Source organism: Cricetulus griseus, chromosome 6 (assembly GCF_003668045.3).
Source record: "Cricetulus griseus strain 17A/GY chromosome 6, alternate assembly CriGri-PICRH-1.0, whole genome shotgun sequence".
NCBI classification, from domain to species: domain Eukaryota; kingdom Metazoa; phylum Chordata; class Mammalia; order Rodentia; family Cricetidae; genus Cricetulus; species Cricetulus griseus.
Genome location: NC_048599.1, coordinates 109,911,312 through 109,935,620, shown reverse-complemented (window position 1 = coordinate 109,935,620; position 24,309 = coordinate 109,911,312). Strand labels below are relative to the sequence as shown.

General features: G+C 39.1%; 1 protein-coding gene across 15 annotated transcripts in view; it reads right to left on the bottom strand.

Annotated features, from left to right (window-relative positions):
- The window catches only part of Cobll1 (cordon-bleu WH2 repeat protein like 1), a 147,759-nt gene that overhangs the window by 55,184 nt on the left and 68,266 nt on the right, over positions 1–24,309 (bottom strand). For all 15 annotated transcript variants that reach the window (XM_027420295.2, XM_027420292.2, XM_027420293.2 and 12 more), the window contains exon 3: positions 1,785–1,973. In XM_027420295.2, coding sequence (XP_027276096.1) covers positions 1,785–1,973 — 189 coding nt within the window. The remainder of the gene's footprint in view (positions 1–1,784; positions 1,974–24,309) is intronic.

Below are 24,309 nucleotides of genomic sequence, written 5' to 3'. Positions count from 1 at the left end.
AAGCAAATGCTGCAAATCAACAATAGCTGGGCTGGGACATATACAAAGGGTGATTGATGGAAAATTACTCAGGTTTTAGGAATGGAGAAGCCAAAGAGCTGGAGGCAAGAGGTGTGAAAAGTTCTATGGTCCTGGTAAGAACACATGTAGCAAAAATGATTCAAAACCTTTAAGTCATCTATGTAGAAAATTCAGATCCAAAGAAAATGAAGATGAGGCATCATAAATTAGACTAAGAAGGGAAGGAGGGACGAATTCAGGTCGTGAAATAGAAAGTAGCAACCCTAGGTGTTTAAAAGACTGCTAAAGGAGGCCTACCATCTCAGCAATGGGGCAGTTTAAAAATGATGAGATCCCACTGCAGCTGTCAGGACAGAGGACGAGAGATGTAGCTTCCCACAGTGAAGGTGGCCAGTACAAGGTCTGAGACTATTGTGAGTGGGCAAGGCTCAGAGCAAGACAGGGACAATAGCAGATCCCAAACACAATGCAGTGAGATCACTGAGGCATCCCAGAAGAAAGGTGTGCCATTGATGAAACCAGCCTTACCTGTACTCCTTAAAGAAAAGCAGGAAAACCGAACTACTGTGAATAGGGTTTACTGCCTCAGCTATGTCAATTCCTATCACTGTTTGAGGTCAATGCTAATGACGTCAGAGTCCTAATTTGATGGTCACTGCAACTTCCTCCCCAGAAAGAGTGCAGGCATAAGTAGGAGCTCACCAAGGATAGTCACAAGTATAACAAACTCATAAAGAGGGTTCAGTGAAGAAACAAAAACCCTAAAACTACTTTCACTCTAAAAACAAATGGGAAAAAAATGTAACTTACTAATACTTAAAGAGAATATAAGACATATAATTAAGAATTATTTCCTAAGGCTGAATTTATTTTATTTTCATCAACTTTTATAATGTTATAGAGTTGCATTTGATTTTAATTCATCTAAAACTGAATTCATTATCCTGAATGAGAGTCTTACAGAAAAGCACAGTATTGGAAAGTGATAACCAACGTAATACTTATTTCTTGTGCTATACATGCGTACACTCATGCTATGTCAAGGTCAAGCAGCTTCTGTTTCTAACACATGCTGCTGGATAACAACATGAGGGTGAAGGCAGAAAGGTGGGCAGTGAGATCAATTACGTAGTTCATGTAACTTTCCACTTCAGCCGAAATGGAAAATTACAAGTGGCTTTGTTCCATTTTCCCAATTTTTTTTCCAACCATCAGCCTCCTAAATTGTATCTTCATTCTTGCTAGTTCAAGTTCATTTTCTATTTTCTACTTGATACATCCATGCCTATGGAATTAAATCGGTGAACTGAAAAAGAAAATCCTTAATGTTACATATAGATCTATTTGCTTGGGTAAATAAGAAAATGCTACATTTTAAGCGAAGTAACTCTTACATCCCAGGAGCAGCAGCCTGAAGGGGAAATAAGAGGAGGAGGAGGGGGAGGGGGGGAGACAGACTGTGTGTGCTGGAGCCTCCACTTGCAGACTGAACAATAGGACAGGCTAACTTTTAACACTTATCAATAAATAACAAGATGTGCAAAAATCCCAAATCTTAATCACTGGATTGAGCTGGTAGAATACACACCCTTGATGTTAAAATGCTGCAAGGGATTTACTACTTTAGCATTTGCTTTAAAAACAAAATAGATAACAACAGATGCTTTTGTCAGAGTAAAAAAAAAGTGAAGACATATTGTCACAGAGGTATCAGTGGTGGCATAAGAAAGCGAGGCCCTGGTGTTTCAGCCAAAGCAGCATACCTGCCAGGAACAGTGGCAGATTTGAGAATATCTCCAGGCAGGACCACTGAGAGGTCAATGTCTTTATCGATCATATTTTCATTTTGCTCCATGATGACAGCAGCCGATTCTACAAGCTCCTCAGCAGAAGGGACACCCATGCCCTTCGTCTCAGCAGGAGGAAGCGGTGCCTTCGCTTTTGGTTTCCTCCTAAAAAAAAAAGAAAACCCAGAAAATAAATCATCTTAAAAGAATCTATTATTATTTAATTGTATTGAAATCCCAAACCTAAGTTTAGATTATTTTCACATCCAGGAAAAATTATAATTTGTTAATTAAGAAACATAAAATATAAATAGCTAATAAAACACATGAAAAATGTCCATCAGCAGCATCAGGTAAACAATCTAAAAGGACACTGTGATCCCAACTCATCCTACTCAGAGTAGTGGACAATAAGGAAAAAAATAACAATAAATGATGCTAAGATACTCAGGAGAAGGAACCCTTACAAACAAGATTATAAACTAGTGAAAGTACTTTGGAAATCTGTATGAAGGTTCTGGGGGGGGGGGGACACAACAGATGGACTCTATAACCCAGCGTGCCACTCCCAGGCAAGACTTGAAGTCAACATATCATAGAGATCCTTCTTCAAGGATAGTTACCATACCACTATTCACAATAGCCACACAGTGGAAGCACCTTAGGTATCCATCAACAGGAGTGCATAAAGAAAACAGGTATACACACAACAACAACAACATTTTATTCAGCTATGCATTGGAATTATTCCACTTGTAATAAAACTGAAGATTTTAATATTAAGTGAATTCTGAAGCAGAGAGACAAATAATGCATGTTTTTTTACCCATTTGTGGAACCTGGCTTTTATACAGATACGCAAAATCATTTCTGTGTCTGTGACCCAAAAGTAGAAAAACTGTCTATGTGAAGATGACTACTAGGAGAGGGGGAAAGAAAGGAGAGGAAGGGATGTGGGGGCAAAGTGAAAACGGCATTACATATATGAAAGTATCCTTACGAAACCCACAACTATCTACATATAATGAATATACAGTTAAAAAAAGACAATAAAATCTATATTGGCCTTCATCTGGTTCAGTCAATGTTCCTTCCTATTGAGTTAAGAGTATCATTTCTCTTCTTTGATGCGGTTACATTAACAATGCCTCATGATGGACTATCTGCACTATACACCTCACAATGGCTCCTCTGAGTTGACCATTCTTTCCGTAATAGTATGCCCTACTTCTCTATCCAGATAAACCTTATCTATTCATTATGCTCTAGCTTAGTCTACTCTCTGGTCCCAAAAGTGTACACAGAACTTCTTTCTTTGAAATGATTCTGAATCTCTAAATCTAGCAATTTTCCCTATTTTTTCCTGATGACCAGATCGTCCCTCTGAATTTACAAAACAATGAAAGAAAGTTGTAAGTGGCTATATTTTCTACTGCTTCCTCCTAGCACTGCACAATGAACTGTCTCACTGTAAGTCACACATCTGGGCATGGCTATTACCAGGGGGCATTTTCAGACAAGTTTAACTGAAACAGCCAAGATCCACCCTGAATGGATGCACCACCTACCGGAAGCACCGGGTCCAGACCACATAGAAAGGAGAAAGGGAGGGAACACTGGCACTGATCACCGCCCTAGTATCCTAATATCACAACTTCCTAGCCATGGTGGAATATGCTGACAAACTGGGAGCCAAAATATACTCTTCATTGCTTTTGTTAGACACTACGTTGCAATGATAAAAACCACAAAATAACTTATTTAACCTTGCGGTTCACAGACCTGTAAAACTACTTTGTAGGATATGGAAGGCTTGGGAGCTGCAGGCTAGAGAAGCCCAAGAATGCTATGAGCAGAGCTGAATGGGCCATTCAGAACTTCTGAAGACCAGAATGCCTGCAGAAATCCAGGCAGTAAAGGTCAGGCTCTCGAGAGGTTTCTGAGATGAACAGGACTCTATCAGGAACTGGGTTAGAGGCCATTCATGTTGAGTTCTGCAGAGTCTGGCTGCATTCTAAAAATTGTGAGTGAGGCTGAAAGCAACGGACTAAGTTATTTAGCAGATCAATTTTCAAGGCAGCAAAACATTCAGACTGCTGTCTAGTATTTGCTCACTCTATTTATTGAGGTTTATGTGAGACTCACAGCAGAAAGGAAAAAGTGTGCAGTCTAGCAAGGAAAGGAACTTGAGTATGGCGAAAGATGCAAACAAGGTTTAAGGAAGTAAAAGAGCAGTGAGAGATTAATTAGTCTCATTAAAGAGAAATTTTGTGTTCTTTACTAGGTAACAGGAAAGAAGTCTGTAAGCCATGACTCCACCTATGGCAGGCACCAACTTTTAGAAATGCAAATTCATTTGAAAAGAGAGATCCAGAACTGAAAATGCCACTGGCAGCCTCCCCTATTAAATGGACTCCCTGCTTAGAAACAATTACTTAAGAAAAGTTATTTTCCTAGTCTTGCCTACCATAGAACACAAAGGCCAAGGTGGCTATGGAAGAGGAGCTCGGGCTGAACTTGAGACCATCATCCACAAGAAGATGGTTTTACAGGCACATAAAATGCAAGAATTATGGGATCATGGTGGCTTACACCATGTTGCAGGAAGCCGCTGAGGCCAGGCAAAGTTAGACACTGTAACATGAAAAATAAAAGCCCAGAGGCAGATATTGGGTCCAAGCTTCAAGCTGAAGATCAGAAAAGCAAAGCAGTCAGCCACTGGCTCTTACCTCTACCTATGCTCAGACCAAAGGGATGATCCTCAGACTGTTCCACAATTTCACTGCTCCTCAGATTCACTCAGACTGCTCTGCTCTCTCAACATACCTAGAGACTAATTCTTTCATGAGACCCTTAGGTTCTTCCTTTTATACCTTCTTAGTGTGTGTGATCCCTAGTGCTGAGATCACCTTTGTGTGAGCTGTTTTTCTTTAGGACTGGATCAATTTTATGTAGTCAGTGTGGCCTTGAAAAAAACAGAGATCCATCTGTTTCTTGAGTCCTGGGATTAAAGGTGTGTGTCACCACTGCCTGGTTCTGTGGCTAGTTAGTGTGGCTGCTGGGATTAAAGGTGTGCATCACCCCCAGGCAAGCTTTAATAAATCATAAATAACGTATCACCGCAAGATTTCCTACTTTGAAATACTGTTGCATGACACTGTGAAGATAATGCTTAAGCTGCAGTGAAGAACCCAGTTATGTTGGAAATGTCAGTACCACTGGATGTCCACTAAGGAAGCTGCAGGCATGGAGGGGAGCCAGTCTAAGTGACAAGCTATGGGCGCTGTAGCTGGCAGAATTGAAGGCGCAGTCTGGCCAAGTCTGCTAGAGAGCTCAGAGGGTTCCATCACAATCCCTGTATCTGTACATGAAGCTGGAGATTTGATGTTTTACCTGCTTAGTTTCCTAATGCTTTTACACAACCTTCCCTTTCTTTACCTCTATTCCTCCTCTTTGGAATGTGTATATTTATACCATTCCATTGTATATTGGAAGAAATGATAGTGTAGTTTTTAAGAATTTTATTTTATGGGCTGGAGAGATGGCTCAGAGGTTAAGAGCACTCGATGTTCTTCCAGAGGTCCTGAGTTCGATTCCCAGCAATTACATGGTGGCTCACAACCATCTTTAATGAGATCTGGTGCCCTCTTCTGACCTGCAGGAATATATGCATGCAGAACACTGTATACATAATAAATAAATAAATAAATCCTTTAAAAAAATCAATCTTATAAGGCCTCACAGTTAAGAAATTACCTTGGGTCTCATAAGACACTTTGGACTTTTGGACAATGCTAGAACTGTTAATACTTTGGGAATTCTTATAAATGAACTAATACCTTTTGTGTTATGAAATGGTCATGCACCTTTGAAGACCATGAGTGTGAGGTTATGGCTTAAAAAGTGTTTGATAGACTTGTAATTGGTTAAAATTCACAATTAACATGGATAGATTTAAAATCACCTAGGAGGAACTACTTCTTGGTGTTTTGTCTAAAAATTAGATCAAGTGTAGAATCACCTAAGAGATAGACCTATGGGTAGGCCTGTGAAAGTTCTTCTAGAAAGGTTTACCTGGGGGAGGAAGACCCAACCTTCCACGGGTGGTGCAATCCCAAGGGCTGGAAGCGTAAGCCAAACAAAAGAAAAAAAGTAAGTAGAGCTGGAGCCTCTGAGATCATCTCCCTCTCCAAGTTGAGGCCAAGGATGCCTCAACTCCCTGGCCATGACGGACTATACTTTCTTAAGTTGCTTTTGCTAGGTATTTGTCACAACAAGAAGAGTAACACATAGTTATTTCATAAAATTACAAATGGGTTCCAATGAACTTTCACAAATAATTATACTAATAAGTACTTTCAGTGTCATGTGGACAATGAGGCTACTTGGGACATTCTGAAAACAATTTCTATAGAAACAATTTAAAGGTATGACAGTCTTCTAAAAAAAGGAAATGTGAAAAAAACTCTAACTGCTGGGCGTTGGTGGCGCACGCCTTTAATCCCAGAACTCAGGAGGCAGAGGCAGGCAGATCTCTGTGAGTTTGAGGCCAGCCTGGTCTCCAGAGTGAGTGCCAGGACAGGCTCCAAAGCTACACAGAGAAACCCTGTCTCGAAAAACCAAAAAAAAAAAAAAAAAAAGAAAGAAAAGAAAAAAGAAAAAAACTCTAATGACATATTTTTTTAAATATTTAAGTAAAATTAACTTTAAAAGTTTGAAAATGTTATCTTAAAAAAAAGTGATTCCAGGGCCAGAGAAATGGCTACAAGATTAAGAGCACTGGTTGCTCTGCCAAAGACCCATGACTGATTCCCAGCATACACATGGCAGCTGACAATCATCTGTAATTCGAGTTTGGTATGTAACACCCTTCTCTGGGCTCTAGGGGCAGCAGGCATGCAGGAGGTATACAAACACATGTGCAGCAAAACATTTTACACATAAAATAATTTTCTAAAAACTAATTGTGTCGGAAGAAAAATAATAGTCACTTCCTTCCAGGGAAAATGTAAATTTTAATTCCACATTTCCTGAGAAAATATAAGAACCACACAGGATAAATACACCATCCTCCAACTCAGCGTTTTCAAAATTTACAACTTATAAACTCAAGCATCTTTAAGCACTACAGTAAAAAGATCGAAGTTTTTCTTTGTATGTTAATTATTAGAAGAACTGGTCTTTAACTTTTAGCCATATAATCTGACTTCTAAATAATTTGCAATAAAAATAAAATTTTAAAAGTTACTATATAGAGAGATGTTTTTTAAATCTACAAAGAAAAACACTTCCCTATTCTAAATCTTAATCTGTAGAAACTGACTACTCATATATTACAAGCACTATTTCTATAATAGAAAATTTCAGTACCTAATTCAAGTAAGCACAAGAGACCTAAAGATGAACGATTCAAATGTGACTTTCCAAGGGCATGGCCAACGGGGCTGATGGACACAAAAAATTACCATAAAGTCTGATGAAGACTAAAGCTATCTGTTTCTGTTGATAGTCACCACACAGAATCTAACTTTCCTGAGAAGCAAAGAGGTTTTAAGTATGGGAAATAAGAATACACTGGATCTGGGTGAAAAAAAAAACTAAATAAATTAGAAATGATTTGAAATGAGTTATATTTCTGGCAGAGAAAAGCATAAGAGCCATAAAAAATCATTCTTCTTGGAATTGAAGACTATGATAAAAATTCCAGAGAAGAGAAAGGAGATAAAAAGTCAGTGAATCAGGTGAAAAACATAATGAAGGGACCAGCCCCCCATTTCGGCAGCCATGACAGTAACACGTGCTCGCTATGACCTTGTCTTAGTCACTAGAGGTTAGGTGCCTGCCTCGTGACAGGGAACCAGAAGTTAGCTGGTGGCGCTATGCTTTACGACCCTGGGTGTACTTTACGGACAAGCACACAGCAATGATGCACAGAGCATAGCAAGCACCCTGGGAGGGCCTATGGGCCATAACAACCAGTTGGCCAATCAACACAGGGCAAGTCCTCCAAGCCTGGAGGCACACCAATCCTGAGCCTGTGCATACCCCTAGACACTCCCCTTACGCTGCCCTACAAGATCGCTCAGCAGCCGATTGGAGGTGTCTTTTGTAGCCAACCGCCATGGTGGGTGGACAAAAGACCCGAGCTAACATGGGGTTAGCTCGTTAAATTACAATAAAGCCTCATGCAGTTTGCAGCAAGCTCTCGAATCTACCTGGTGATTGGGGTGACCGCGGTCATGGCCTGGGACCCCGGAACCTGAGTTTTCCAGGGGTCTAACAATAGGAGGATTCAATAAAGTGGCTCAGCACAAAGATGATATGCTTAGGTCAATGGCCTCCTGACACATGAGCAAAAATTAACCAGAAAGCATAGTGATCAAAAATTCCTCTTTTAACAGCAGAAAAATGAATCAGAAAAGACTCCCAACTTTCCCCACTTTTGTGAATAACATTTCTTTCAGTTCTCTTGGAACTCAAAATCCCCTTTCTTAATAACATATACCTAATCCCTAATGTTTCTGTCAACAGTATATTATAAACAGATCAAAGCTTACCAGCCCCAGGTGGTGCTTTCCTAGTGTCCACTTGCATTACTCTCCTTGGCTTCTACATCTTTTTCTAGCTATAACCTTTCAAAGTCCAGAGAAGTAAAACTTCCTGAAAGGTCTTCCCCATTTACTGGACCCACCAATAAATTCTCACAGTTTTGACATTGTGTGTGAGAGCACTGTCTTGTACCCTAAGGCCCTTGGAGTCTGTGATGACAGTCCTTCTCTAATGACTAACATACACCAATCAGAGAATAATACACAGGCTGAAAGAAAGCGCTGTTCATGTAGAACTGCTCTGAAGATCCTTTTATTGTTGCAATTAACAGAGCATTTGGCTCCTTTTTTGGGCTAAACATGGAAGTACCTCGGAGACTAAGTACTTAAGACTAAGATTCTCTCACAGGGTCAAACAACCCAAAAGGGACGGTATAAAGCTGCACAGCCAAAAGGTCACCAAGCAGATGGGTGACTGCAAACCACAGCAACGACAGCAGAAAATGGCAGAGTGGGAGAGGGCAGGAGGCTCACAGTGAGCTTAAGAGAGTAGAGCAAGTGACTCAGCCCCTGAAGGCAAAGTAGAACTTCCTAGAGTATATCCTGCCAGTTAGTGCTAGCTCCAATTGTGACCCATTAAAGTGAGGGTGTGTCTCTCCGGTTCACTTACTCCATCCTCCATATTCTAATCTAGTGAAAGAATACCAGAGGAGGCCTGGATTTGGCCTGAATCTTAAATAGCTTCAATGCTTTAACTTACATGACCTTTCATTTATCAGCAGAAAATGTCAAATACTTCTTTGTTTAACCTACTGACTTCTCACGGTGTTAATGTTTTGATGACATGCCACGAATCTGCAAAAGAACTGAACGTCACCCAAACCAAGTAAGAATAGTCAAATATAGATTATAGGTTATCTAAATGAAGAAAATTTTAGTAATGGAGAGGGAGGAGAGGAAGATGGGGAGGAAAAGGGGGAAGAGGTATTAAATACCAGACACAGGTATTTAATAACTGCGGTCTACAAATAGGAGTCTTTATTACCATTTGTCTTGTGTGGTGTGCATACACAAGCATGTTTGCACATGTGGATGCACAAGTGTAGATACAGGTGCATAGAGAGACCCCGGGTTGATGGCAGGAACGTTCCTATATTGCTCTTGCACATTATTGTTGAGGTAGAACCTCTTAATCAAATGCAGAATTCGTAGACACAGCTAGTCTTTATAGCTAACTTGTTCTCTCGGCTTTCCAGGGCTGGGGTTACAGGCAGGTCACCATGCCTGCCCAGCATTTCATATAAGATTGAGGATCTGAACCCCAACTTTTATGTGTAACCAGAAGGCACTTTAATTGCTGAGCATTTCCCCAGACTTTAGTTTCCAGTAGTGTGCTGAAATTATCATTTCATAGCTCAAGAGATGGTATGGCAGTTGCTCTTGCATGTTGCTCTTGCAGAGAACCTGAGTTGGGTTCCCATCCATGTCTGGCATCCCACCACCACATTAACTCCAGCTCCAGGGCATCAAACAGTCTCTTCTTCCTTGCTCTATGGGCATCTGAACTCATGTGAACACACACAAACACGTAATTCAAAAATAGTAAATGTAAAATCTTAAAATGATAATTACTGCCATTCAAGTCCCCACATCTCATTGGGCGATTGATTTTGATGTTCGGGACCAAATTCACAGCACTGAGCAATTAGGAAAGCTCTCCAACACCGAGTTGATCCCCAGGTGTGCCCCACACCTTTTAAAGATGAATACTGAAAGCTTTTCCTAGCAGCTCTTCTTTACCAGGGCATATAGTGTGGATACCTGTGCTCACTCATGGGGGCTGCTACCCTTGGCAAATCTCAGTGTTAAAAGACTCGAAAGAGAAGAAATATGAAAACATGTTTGAGACAAAAAAAAAACCCAGATTTGATGAAAACTTAATCCTTAAAATGAGCACACCACAGTAAATCACTGTAGAATTATTTTTAGCTTGAGAAAAAATAAATACTTTTATTTCCTTAGAAAGAGGTAGGGAGACACAAACATTCATGCCACAGAGGCCAACTTGCAGGAGTCAGTTCCCTCCTTCTAGTATGTGAGTTCTGTAGACTGAACTTATATCAGCATGGCAGCAAATGCTTGTAGCAGCTGAGTCATTTTGCTGGCCCAAATTATTGTATTACTTAATGATTTTCATAAGGAAGCCTATAATTTCACATACCCAGTGTATTACTTTTTTGTGGCAAGACACCTAGAATCAACTTAAGAAAAGATGGTGTATTTTGCCTCACAATCTGAGGGTGGGTCCATCATGGTACAGGCATGGTAGTGAAGGTGGCACCAGCTGTGGCAGCAGAGGGGATGGTCACACTGTGACTGCCCACAGTCACAGAGTCCAGGAGAGAGATGAACACCAGTGTTTGTCTTACTTTCTCCTTTTTCCTTATTAATTTGTCTGGCTCCTCAGCCTCTGAGATGGTGTTGTCCACAATCAGGGTGGGTCCTCCCTCCTTAGTCATACCTTTCTGGACACACCATCACAGACACACCCAGAAGTACTTTTCTTAGGCGATTCTAAATCCACTCTAACTAATCATCACACCCAACGATACATTTTTAAAATACCAAAGCCTCAATTGATTCTGATTTCCACTGACATCCTACAACTAATACTGGTCTTTTCATCTTATCTAGAGTGCTTCTAATTCTGTGCCCAGTGTGATCCTAACTCCATTGTGGTCAGAACTGAGACCTATAAAAGATGGAGAAGAAACAGAAGTTTCCTAGTATGTCAATCAGTCTGATTCCTATCTCTGGTCCTCCACTGGCTTTCCTTGCACTGACAATGCATCCTAAGGCCCTTTCATTGGCTTTAAAGTTCCCTTGGAATTTATTCATTTGGTTTCAGAACTCTAGCAACAACACCTGAAACCTTACAAAGGCAAATTCCTTCTCCAGATCTGTATCAGCAGAGTCAGGGGTAGAGTTAGCCTACACCTCATCATGGCCTTCCAAGTTTATGCTGAGCATCTGAGCTAGCCCCGGGAAACCTGAGCTCTCCTATTATGTCTAGTGTCTGTTCCATATGTAATACACACAAAGTGTCTTTCCCTTTCTAAAACAGACCCAGTCCCTTTGCATCTGAGGACCTTGCACAGCTTTCCTCACCCCCAAATACCCCAAGCACTATACTGTAAGTCACCTATTCCTTGGACTCATTCTGACTTTAGAGAAATCATTTTCTCCTTGGGGGGGATGTGTGTGGAGAATGATCAAAATACCTTGTATACATGTAAAAAAAAAAAGTCACAGAAGCCCTTATTATACATAATCAAAATAATAAAAACCCTCCTTACTGGAGTATTCCCAGATCTCTCAGAAGAGTTGCCAACCCCAGTCCTACCCAGTATATCCCTTCATAACACGACATTGTCCTTATCATGTCTGTTACTACTAGAAATCATCTTGCTCATGCATTTACTTGTTTATTATTCAGTGTGTGGATGAAAGGTCCCTGAAGGTTGGGACCTGGACCCTCTCATTCTCTCTTGTTCCAGTATAGAGCAAGCAAAGCAAGCACCTACCCAATTAGCATCTAAGTCTCAACAATAAAGGACATGAGTATGAAACAAAATAGTGTTATCCAATATCCTCAAGAGGAAATCCTTGAGTGTGTTAGAAATTATCCTAGCCAGATGTGGGTGGTCCAAGGGGCTGAGGAAGAAGTAGCTCAAAGAAGAAAGGAGGAGGAAGGGAGGAAAATGGGAGAGATGAGAGAAGGAGAAAGAAGAGGAAATGAGAGGAGGAGGAGGGAGTTGTCTTAGCGTTTCTATTGCTGCAATGAAACACCAAGAGCAGAAGCAAGTTGGGGAGGGAAGGGTTTATTTGGCATACACTTCCATATCACTCACTGTTCATCACTAAAGGAAGCCAGGACAGGAACTCAAACAGGTTAGGAACCAGGAGGCAGGATCGATGAGAGGCCATGGAGGGGTGCTGCTTATTGGCTTGCTCACCCTGCCTACTTACAGAACCTAGGACTACCTACCTGCCATAAAGGGCTGAGCTCCCCCCTCCCCCAAAAAAGTCATTAATTAAGAAAATGCCTTACAGGCCTGCCTATAGACTGATCTTATTGAGGCATTTTCTCAACTGAGGCTCCCTTATCTGCAATGACTAGCTTGTATCAAGTAGACACACAACTAGACAGCACAAAGAAGAACTGTCTTCAGTGTCTCCAGATGTGTTAACCCATCTTCACCCCACCAATGTGGTAAGTGCTAACAGAGAACTGCTGCAAGGAAAGGCAGAGGGCCAAGGGGGGAGGCGCTACCTAATGTCACCAATGGAGCAGAGTTTTAATCTTAAGATTTCTGGTTCTAATGCCAACACTCTCAACAGCTATAGCATAGCATTCCTTTGGGAGCTCAACGATTCATACAAAACCAAACCAAACTATGGATGAGCAAAGGCCAAGTAGCAGAGGAGCAAAGAAAGTGTACAATCCATGGATATCCACCACTAAACCTTGTGCATTTTTTAAATTTTTTCATTTAATCTCATGAGGCAGTTGACATTACACTTTTAAGTATGGTTTAGGGAAGGGAAGAAATTTGTCCCAAGGCACACAGAATGTGGTATGACCACAAATGAATGCCAAACTCCTTGAGCTTAACATGCGTAATTGAAATAAGACCTGTTGTGTATGCAGCAAATCAGATTCCAGATGTGTAGCAACCTCAGCCTCCCAACAGTGACTGCTTTCCCCCTGGCAGGCTGGAGAAATGGCACACACCCTCCTGGGTAGTAAAGTCCTGGCTGCATTGTCCATGGCCACTGGGTTATCTTCTAGTATTTCTAAAATACATTATTTTAGAGGCTCATAGGTCCTACCACATTCAAAGATTTGAACATAACTTTTGTTCAGATATTGACAACAGACACAAGATCTGCAGAACTTGTTGAGAGCACAATGGCTGAGCTAGTCTGCAGGCAATGTTTGGTGAGAACAGTCACATGTCCTCAGACACTTACAGGTCTGTTCTGAGGCTCCCAAGAATTGGAAATCTAGAAAAGGTTCCGTTCCTAAGTGTCTGCCTCTCACTTGGCAAACACAGTAGGAAAAAGATGAGCTTCTGATAAACTGAAAACAAAAATACTGCGCATCCTCTGGGTCACGTTTCCCACATGTAACTGTTTTTGCATTTCAGTAGCAGGGATATTAGCGCTCTCCCACTAGCCATTCTTCATCCCTCGAGGAAGGTACAAAAATCTAATGATTTCTCTCTGTAACAAACTAAAACTCTGAACCATATCCCAATCATCAAGTCCCAGTCCCAGGTGTCTGCCCCATGTGTAATTAATATCAGCAGTGGCTGGACGTGACACCCTCTCTCATAAGCTTCCACTATACCTTGTTTGATGCCTTCCACAATGTTTATGGAGAAGTATGGGAGTGTCCGAAAGTCTGTCTAAAAGGGCAATAAATGGGGCAGGCAAGATGGCTCATGGGTAAAAGCATTTGCCCTATGGGAGTAACAAAGGAATTTAATGCCCAGAACACACATAAAGAGGGAAGGAGAGAACCAACTCCTATTAACAAAGTAAATATTCTTTAAAAATAAAAATCAGGGCTGGAAGGATAGCTTAACGGTTAGGAGTGCTGGTTGCTCCAGAGGACCCAGGTCCAATGCCCAGCAAGCACATGACATCTTACAACTATTTGTAATTCACCCATATGGGATATAGATATATATGCAGGCAAAGCATATAAATAAGGAAGTAAAAATTCAAAAAATAAGAGAGTACTTTAAAATTAATAATTAATTAAAAGTCATAAAATCTGGTTGGTACCACTATTTATTTCTATTAATAAAAACACAGCAAGAAATAATTAGACAAAAGTTAGAATACATTTTCAAAGCACAATAAAATTTAAGAATAAAAGATTTTATATATGCGGCATCTACTTCCACTGTTTCAAGGAGGTAAATACTTCACTTAGACGCAAAGACAAAGGAACTGGTCACAGATGAAATTATTCATGCTTACTTGTATTATATTGCAAAGAAATATTTACACAGTTATTAAAAGTGTAGTCCAGGTATTTTATTAGTTTTCAAAAGCATGACAGGTAAGAAATTCTAAAACTTAAATGTGAGACGTATAATTATTAGTGTGTGTGTGTGTGTGTGTGTGTGTATGTGTGTGTGTGTATGTGTGTGTAATAAATAATAGGAATGAACTATCTTCTAAGCAAGCAAGAAGATAGATTAGCCACAAAAGGGTGAAAAGAAAATACTTTAAAGTCATAATCTCAAAAATCAAATATGGACTTTGGTAAATATTAAACAGTATCCAGTCATTAGTCTACATTGTGTTAAATCTGTGCTGGGGAGTGATGCATGTTGGGACAAATTAAACCAATCACATTAGTACGAGAAGAAACCCCTTGAAGTAATTTCCTAGAATAGTTATCCTATCTAAAAGTTCTGACAAAGACTAAATAGGGGAAGAACTGTTAAAAATATAAAGCAGAATCTATGAAACAAATTAACCCAATGTTACCAAATTTGGAAAATGTGAACTTCTAAGTATTTACATAAAAACATACTAGGTAAAGCATTCAGAGCCACAGGTTGGACAAAAGGTTCTCAGCAACTTTACAATCTTGATAAACTGACTTAAATCAGAGTTTAAGACTTAGTTATATGAAAGACTCTGTTACGATGAAAAAATAACTTACAGAGAAAAAACTTTCCACATCTATAAACAACAAAAGACACATCAATAATCAATAACAAAGACCCCTCCAAACAGTAAGAAGCAAGTATTCAATTATAAAATGAGGGGAAACGTTTGGACACTTTAACAATAAGGAATGTCATTGCAAGCCTCACTACCTGAGGTCCATCTACAAAGCCTCAGATGCAAGGAGAACAATGACTCTACACAGTTGTCCTCCAACCACTGCACAAGTACAATGTCATATACATTCTCTCTCTCTCTCTCTCTCTCTCTCTCTCTCTCTCTCTCTCTCTCTCTCTCTCTCTCTCTCTCTCTCTCACACACACACACACACACACACACACACACACACAGGAGAGAAAAAAATGAATTTAGAACAGTAAAGGTTTAAAATTAGCAAGTAGGTACACAAAATAATGTTCAATGCCATCCAATAGGAAAATGAAAGTTAAAGCTCAGGTAATACATATCACTGCACATTGCAATAAAACTGATCTCATAAATGATGGCTCTTGCCTTTTCTTTTATTAAATCAGAGGCTGCACTGGATCTTCAACATTCCTCCTCTGGCATTTGTACCTTTATTTTATATAAGATCACTTTTGGTTGGAGAGATGGCTCAGTGGTTAAGGGTGTCGACTGCTCTGCTGAAGAACTGGAGGACTTTGGGTCCCAGCACCCATATTTGGTGGCACAAATGCCTGTAACTCCACCCTCAAGAGATCCAAAGCTCAGTTTTGGCCTCTGTGTAAATATATAATTTCAAAGAGACATTTTTGTTTTGTTTTGTTTCTAGTAACATTGTTTTAAACCTAGCCCCACACAATACTAATGTACTTCCTGACTATATATTTATTTTGAGGACATTTCACTGATTTTTGTATCTGTCTTTTTCCATGGAGCTCGATGCTTTTAAGGATCATCCATGTTGTAGTAGACATTCAAACTTTGTTTCTCTTTATTACCTAGTACCAGTCACTGTATGAAGCTATGTTTGATTTAGTCATCAACCAATGATTAGTATTTGGGTTTTCCTCCTCCTTAGCTACTGAAAACGCTGCTGGTAAGAGCACTAAAACACAAGTCTTTATGTAGACCTACTCTATTAAGAAATGCCTTGATTTTCATAGTTTTGATTCAGTCTTCACTGTCTCTCACTTATCCCTAATTCAATAGCACATTTTGGGATGACTCACTAGAATGCCTCTCTGAAACATCTCATTTCACTGTTATAGAAACATCTTTTTACATATTGTATATTTACAATATTTAATACATTCAATATTATTAAAATACTGTAATATAAGTCTTCATAGGCTAAGACATTAAAACAACTTGGAGCCATGTGGTGGTTCACACCTTTAATCCCAGCACTTGGGAGACAGAAGCAGGTGGATCTCTGAGTTCGAGGAAAACCTGGTCTACAGAGCGAGACCAGGGTCAGCCATAGCAGCACAGAGAAACCAAAACCAAAAGGGAAAAAAGCAGAAATTGGATGATATTCAGAAGGCTTGTACATGCAAACTAAACATAGTCTCCCAACTGGGAACTCTATAGACATGTAGTTTGTTTTACCAGGGTAAGTGAATTTATGACCAACTTAGTTAACTAAAATTTGGGAACTTCTATAGTATTTCTACATATAGAGCTGCTACAGCATTTGAACCATACATGGACACATCCTCAGGGAATCATGACCAATAACTTGATTTTTTTTTTTTTAAGTTCGTGCAAGCACTTGCAGACAAGTACCTGCTGACTCTTATTATCTAATTTCTAAGAACAGCAGCAGTGAGGACACCGTGGGTAAGAACACACACACCAGAAGTAATGCTAGCAATTACCTCAATAAAACAATAAACAGCAGTGAGACACACATATGTATCTCCCCAGTAACCAGCATTTTTATTCCTCTATAGACACAAATTCCACTTATCTGATGATATTATAGTCTGCAGCTATCGCTTCTATTATTTACATGTTCTTATTGATCAAGATACAGGTACAAAATTCTCAGATTTAATAAAAAATATACTTTCAAACACATTCTTCTACACATTGTCCATCTCAGAGTAAATACAATTGGTCAATGCAGAGGAATTGTAAAACTCCTAGCGTGTCAATAGAAAAAGACAATGAAATTGAAAAGCACGTATGTATTCACAAAGAACATTAGCAAAGAGCATGGATTAGCAAAGAGGGTCTCTGAGGGAGCCCTGGCTTTCCTGATTCCTTAATTATTGCTGTTTTTCTTTTTACTGCAAGCACACCACGGTAAACTAAGCAAAGGTGTTTACTCACACATTCTACATAAAACCAGCAAGTAGATCCAAAAGACACTGTAAATTACAATTCTGAATACTCAAAATTAATATATTTTGACTAGCAAGGGCAAGTCCACAGAGTTTAAGTATTGTGAGACTTTAACATACTATCATAAATACATACTTTGCGATGTAGATAAATATTTTCCAAATTAAAAAAAAAAATCTTTCTTTCTTTCTTGCTAAACGAACAATGGGATAGGGCTTTTGATGCATTTATTGTGAAGTGAGTTTTCTCTCACCATTTTAGACAAGAACGTAAACAAAGAATTACTTTTTGCTGTTTTAAATAGAGGATGCATCCACAAAATAAACCTGTCTTTAGCAGTTCGAGTCACCAACCAACAGGGTTCCCAGCATTTCTATCACACTGAAACAGATGTTTCTTCCTCCTGTTAGAAATTCTAAGTCATACGTTTTACTTTATATACTATTAGTCTGACAAGTCCCCCAAAGAAAACATTTTAAATACATTCTTCCAATTCATGAAAAATTAAGAATATATTTTATGTTCTTGTGCGATAGTAACTGTACAAAATTAAAAGGCACTGAAACAGGAGGTGAAGAAGACCACACAAGACAAGTATTAGTGAGAGTCCTCCCTGGCTTTGGGTAAAGAAGCAGTCACATTTCCTATATCCAAAGACCATATAAATTATATTAGTCAACTGTTCTCATAAATCCAAAAAGTAACCTGTCCACTAAAATGGAGCGCCTATGAATCCTAAAGTAATTACTACAACAACATGGTGAGTTAATATCTTCTGCATATTTTACAAAATAAGGAAGGGTCTCTTTGTCATCAGTCAGTTAACTACAGACCTAGATTTCTAACCTCTGGCAGTTCATATCCAAAGGCATTTTCTTGTCTCCATGCCTTTCAGGGACTACATTCCCCATTCTGTGGTCCTAGGACTGATGAAGCATTTGTGAGACCTGAAAACCAACTGAGTGAGGTGCTGAGAAAAAACAGCACACCCCAGCAGATCCCAGGTTTCTATGCAAGGACACACAAGTGAATCATACCAGAAGAAAAGCACTTAATGTGTGCATATTAAGAAAGGTTTGTTTGCTTGCTTTCTAATAGTCCTGGCTGTCCTGGAACTCTCTCTGTAGACCAGGCTGGCCCTGAACTCACAGAGATCCCCCTGCCTCTGACTCCCAAGTGCTGGAGTAAAGGTGTTCGCCACCAACACCCAGCCTAAGAAAAGTTCAGCAGACCAGGTTTTTATGATCCGTAAAACTTCATTAGATTTTAAGAAAAAAGAAGGGAGGGAGCATTTGTGAAAACTAAACTGGTTTCCTCCGTTGTCCCTCCCAACTACCATATCATTTCCACAGAAGGCAGCTGAGTATAATAACCATTATAACATCTACTGCAATTCTTCTACCCTCGAAACAAGAATCGAAGTCACAAAGCACATGGGATATTCATTTACACAAATGTCTCCTGAGTTAATAGGCCGGCCAAAAAACAAGGGCACAGGTGTGTGACATGCTGAGTAGCAGTGGTCTTGCCATTTTAGTTCAAGAATTGTTATGAAACAGATGTGGAACACCCAAGGTGCAGGTGGTAAGATCCTCATCAGCACAGTCACTCTCAGACACTGAATTAAAATCAGGTGTGCTTAGTGTAATAGTTTTATTAAAAGGTCACTTTCTATGTTTTGCCTCAAAATTTAGTAAACACCATTCACACTACTCTTGTATTTTCACAATCTCCTTCTACCATCTTTCTTTAAAGCAAAACACGAGGCCTGTATTTTTATGGGTGTAATGCCTATTTTTATTATTTATGATATATATGTATTGTGTGTGTTATATGTATTAAACTGTCAGGAATAATAGCTAACTTTGACCAACAACTTAACTGTAACTCAATATGAAAATCATCTCAGTAATTCTAAGTAAACCTCATGTGACAGGTCATCAATTTTATATACTATATAATTTGTTGTTGTTTAAACAAGAGGGTAAACTATTTTCTAGTGTTTCTCTTTCAGGAACATATTTACATGTTTTGATTTGGCACTTAGAGCAGCAGATGATTATAGAGTACTCCTAAAACAGAAACCAGAAATTTGAGTTTAAAAGGCACCTTTTCAAGAAGTTAAAAACTCCAACACAAGAGTTGACCAGGTTGGGGGTGGGGTAGCTTAAAGGCAAAGCAGGTCCCCAGTGTGCATACTACATTGGTTTGGATCTGGCAAAAAAAAAAAAAAAAAAAAAAAAAAAAAAAAGCCAAGTTACTCCAAAAAAACAACAAACAAACAAACAAACAAAAAAAAAAAAAAAAAAAACAGATCCAGACAACTGGAAGTTCTGGCAAGCAGCTGAAATTAACAAATGAGGACAGCCCAGGACCAGCACACTTCATGAAAAGGAAAAGGCTGAGTGTAGGAAAGGAAAATGTGCTTACGGATCCACAACCCCAATGTATCCTCATATGAGTTACTTTCCATTTTCTTCTGACAAGGTTAATAGTCACAGGAGGAGATTTAAACCCTCCATTCAAAGATAAACTTCAAAACACTATTAGAAACACATCTAAAGTTAATTCTGAAGATTAAAGTGTAATTATTTCAAACATTAACATAGAATATAATTAATTATACTCTCAATACTGAATGAATGTGCAATGACTTCGTGTTGAACAGTTTCATTGCTCAGTTTCTTTGCCTGATTCTGCATGGTAATTTGCTTCCCGAACAACACGGGCTTAGTGGGAATCAACAAGACAGCCAACATATTTTCCACTTCCTTAGTAATGACATCATTAAATATGCCTGTTTCTAGTCATGACTCTCTGACCTCATCAACTACTTGAACAAACAGATTTGTTTCCTAACTCCTCACAGAGTTTGCTACATCCCAACTAACCGGTGATAGATAGTAACGATACTGTATCATTTCTAAAGTACGACGAACTTGTACTTTCTGTTTATCTGTATCAAACTTGTAAGTAAATGGAGTTCTTTATTAGTACAATTTTAAAAATATAAATCCCATGCATTGATTTCTATGGGCAATTTAAAATTCAACTAGGTAAGTTGGATTTCTGCACAGTATTTAGAAACAGCCCCTGATATGGGTGTGCTTGTTTTCATTGTACTGACTAAATTTTCCCAGGCTTTAGATTTATAGTAAGTGAACTTGCAATCTCAAAATTTGGACTCTCTCCCATGTGCAATCATTGCTTTTAATTTATTATAAGGTTTGAACAATCTTAGCACTAGGAAGACTTCTTCAGACAACAACCAGCTGTATTTTAAGAAGTGACACAAAAGTCACAAGACATTAACTTACATTTTTCGTCATCCTTTTCTTAATTTAAGATGTTTACTGACTGACTGTTAATAACATGTGCGTGTCTGAGTGAAGGTGTAACATTCAAGTGCAGGTACCAGAAAAGGGCTGAAGAGGGTGACAGATCTTTTGGAGTTGGAGTTATAGGTGGTTATGAGATGCCTGGCATCAATGCTAAGAATCAGTCACTGGAAAGGTAGGAAGTGCATTTAACTTCAGAGCTCTCTCTCCAGCCCCATCTCATTTTAAGTCAGCAACTTTTCAATTCAAACCATTTGGAGTTTCAATTGAAAGGAATATTTTTACTGTTAGCAGATATTTTGTATCAAACGTTTAGCACATATTGAAAATATTGTCCCATTTGCCATTACATACCAGGCAACTGTCTAAATGACAGGTTGGTAAAGGTCCTTAGTAAGAGAATAAATTTTTTAGCACACGAGGATCTGAGGATACAGCATAGCACACACGAGACCCTGAGTCCAATCCCCAATGTTGTCAATTTTTTAAAACCTTTTAGCTCTCACACAGTATAAAACACAGCACCACAGCAAAGAGACAAACCAGCTTGTGCCCTTACATAAAACAAAGTTGTTAACGGCCAGGCAGCAGCCCAGTCAGAATTTCTACAACAACCGTTCTTACTCAAAGTCCACAGAGGCAGTGTTAATGTTTGATCCAATGTCTGCTTCCTCGGTTATGTTACAGGCCTTTTAAACTTTAATTCAAGTAAATTTGACTACATATAGTTTTTACTCATTACCTAGAAGGTCAAGACAGAAAGGTCCGAATCACTCTACTACAGGGAAGTGAACCTGCTGAGAAACTAATGCCTTCAGTCCAGTTTCAATTTCTCTGTTAAATAACTTATCAACTCTGAGTCTCTTACTTAATGATATCAAAAGGAAAAAAAAAAACAGCAAACACCTCCTAGGGTTTCTTGTGAACACTGAGAGATTGTGATTAGACCTTGTAAAACAATCAGAGCCCTAGTTAAGAGCTATCCGACTGAAACACTCAGCAGAATCTGAAAAGAACTTGACTATCATGTCTACCGTGTTTCAAGGGCATAAGGAACGGCAACTGTTAGACACACAAGAGTTGAAGGAAAGTTAACATACAACTTCTTCAACAAGCACAGATTACATAACTGCATATATTTAATGCTGTCAAGCGAAAAGAGTAACATCAATTCACAAAACTGAGTTTCTCAGCTTTTTCTACGGGATGATGACCTAGAAAAAAAGAGTTCTCATGTATAAAATATTTATGATTAACGACTGTTCAAAAGAAAACTTTAAGCATCTTTAAAGCAACTGATGAGGAAAAAGTAAATTATGGTGAAAGTTTTAAAAACAAACATACTTACAACTCTTCCAGAACGTCTCTAAGACACAGCCCCACATTAGTTATTTGCTTTTGGAGAATGCTAAACTGACAGCCTGCTCTGTTGCAAGCCCAGTGTTGTTTATCTCGTGTGTGTGTGTATGTGTGTGTGTGTGTGTGTGTGTGTGTGTATGTATGTATGTATGTATGTATGTATGTATGCATGCACACACTAGGCACTTCTTACCTCTGACAAATATGTAAAAGCAAGAATTTGTGACTCTTACAAAATAGTTCTGGGAATGATCAGGTAACATTTTCATAAGCCTTTTTTTTTTTTTTTTAAGAGAGAATGTGTTTCATCCCCCAAAATTTAAAGGCTGTTTTTCAAGAAATGTGGAAATTATAAAGGTCAGTATTTTGTCTCCCTTTATAAAGCAATAAATGCTTGCAGATCTCAATATACACAGATATTTAATTTTTAAGCACAATCTCATCAGACTGTTTAAACACTTTACTACTGAGGAGTACCTCTTCATAATATTAAAGAAAAACTTCAAATTATTTAGAGAATAGTTAGAAGAAAGCTCTCCATGAAAAAACAGTAGTCAGGGGTGGATTGTGTCGAAAGGACAAGGACATGGGAAACCCCCGCCTGATGCTCCTCTGTTAGTGTAAAGGCAAACACAACTGTCCACGGTGCAAAGTTAACAAAAGCTGGGACTGGAGTTGGAGACTCCACCCCTACCATAAAAGCCATTCTATCAGTGAAATGTAATCTGAAATAGTGAACTTCACAGTCAGTTCCTTTCATAATGCAAATATATCTCTGCAACAATTTAGAATTTTCCCAGGACCCTCAATATCAAATGGAAGCTATTCAAATAAAAGTCACAGAAACAATACAAAACTATACATTGTTACTTTCACTATTCTTATTCTATATATATAACGGTGGCTCTGACACAGGTAAACATAAAAACAATTGAGATCATCCTCTGCAATTTCCTTTCTTGCTTTTACGTTTTTTTTTATTTTATTTTATTTATCATCAGTGGGGGAAGGAGGAGATGTATGCACCATGGTACACATGTGGAGCCTGAAATTAAATTCAGCTGCCACACTTACGATAGTTATGTTAGGTTCTTCTACGGTTCTTTTTATTTTTGTATCTATGGCGTTCTGCAGAGCAAATTTCTTTTACAACATAATCATGAGTGTAAGACAAGAGACCTGATACGCAGTATGGTGACTGCAGTGAACACCACCGTAAACTAGCTAAGGAAATGCTCTTACACACACACACACACACACACACACACACAAAAAAAAAAAAAAAAAAAAAAAAAAAAAAAAAAAAAAAAAGGAAAGGGAAAAGGCAATTGGGAACAAAGTAGATAATTTAACGTACTCTGATGGAGGAATCAATCACTGCATATGTATATATAATACAATGTGGAAAACTAAATCTATACATCCCTTTCAAAGGCATCCACGCTTTCTGCTTCTTGGCAACTTCCCAGCTCCAGTTGCTCTTAGACTAATCCAACTGGCTATACCCTTGCATCTCTGAGAGGATCCTTTATTTATCGTTATCGATGGTGACTCCCTGGTACTTGGAAGAACTGGGCCCTCTGTTCTCATCCTACATACCTGACTACTTTTCAACTAGACCATCTTAAATACTAGTATAGAATGAGGTTTCTACATGCAATCCAATATGCTTTGCCCAAATAAGTGCTGGGGTGCCTCTGCTGTCCTTTGGGCAGCCCCGAGCAGCACACAGTCCCTTAGACTTTCATTCTCCAGGTCCCCAGGTGGTTATATCACTCGTAAGTCTCACCTTCCTAGTTATGATCACCCAATCTTCTGCCATCTCTTTGTAGCTGTCTAAGTAGGCATCTCAAATACAATGTGCCATAAGTGACCTCTTTACTCCTCAGTTCAGTCTTTGTCATCTTAAAAACAGTATCCCCTGGGATACAGTATCTAATATTTGATTTCTCTTTTCTTTGCACCTCATATTCAACTCACATATAAATGCATTTCATCTGGACAACACATCAGCTGACCCCAACACCTCACTCCACACCATCACTATCTCAGGACCTCTGTTCTTTGCCACTTCTGTACCAAATCCTGCAAAGCCTCCATGGGGCTCAGAATGAACCCCAGGTTTAACTTGGCCAATGTGGCCCCACAACATGGGAGAGTACTGGTTCTATGTGCCCTTCTCTGTCCACTGTGCTC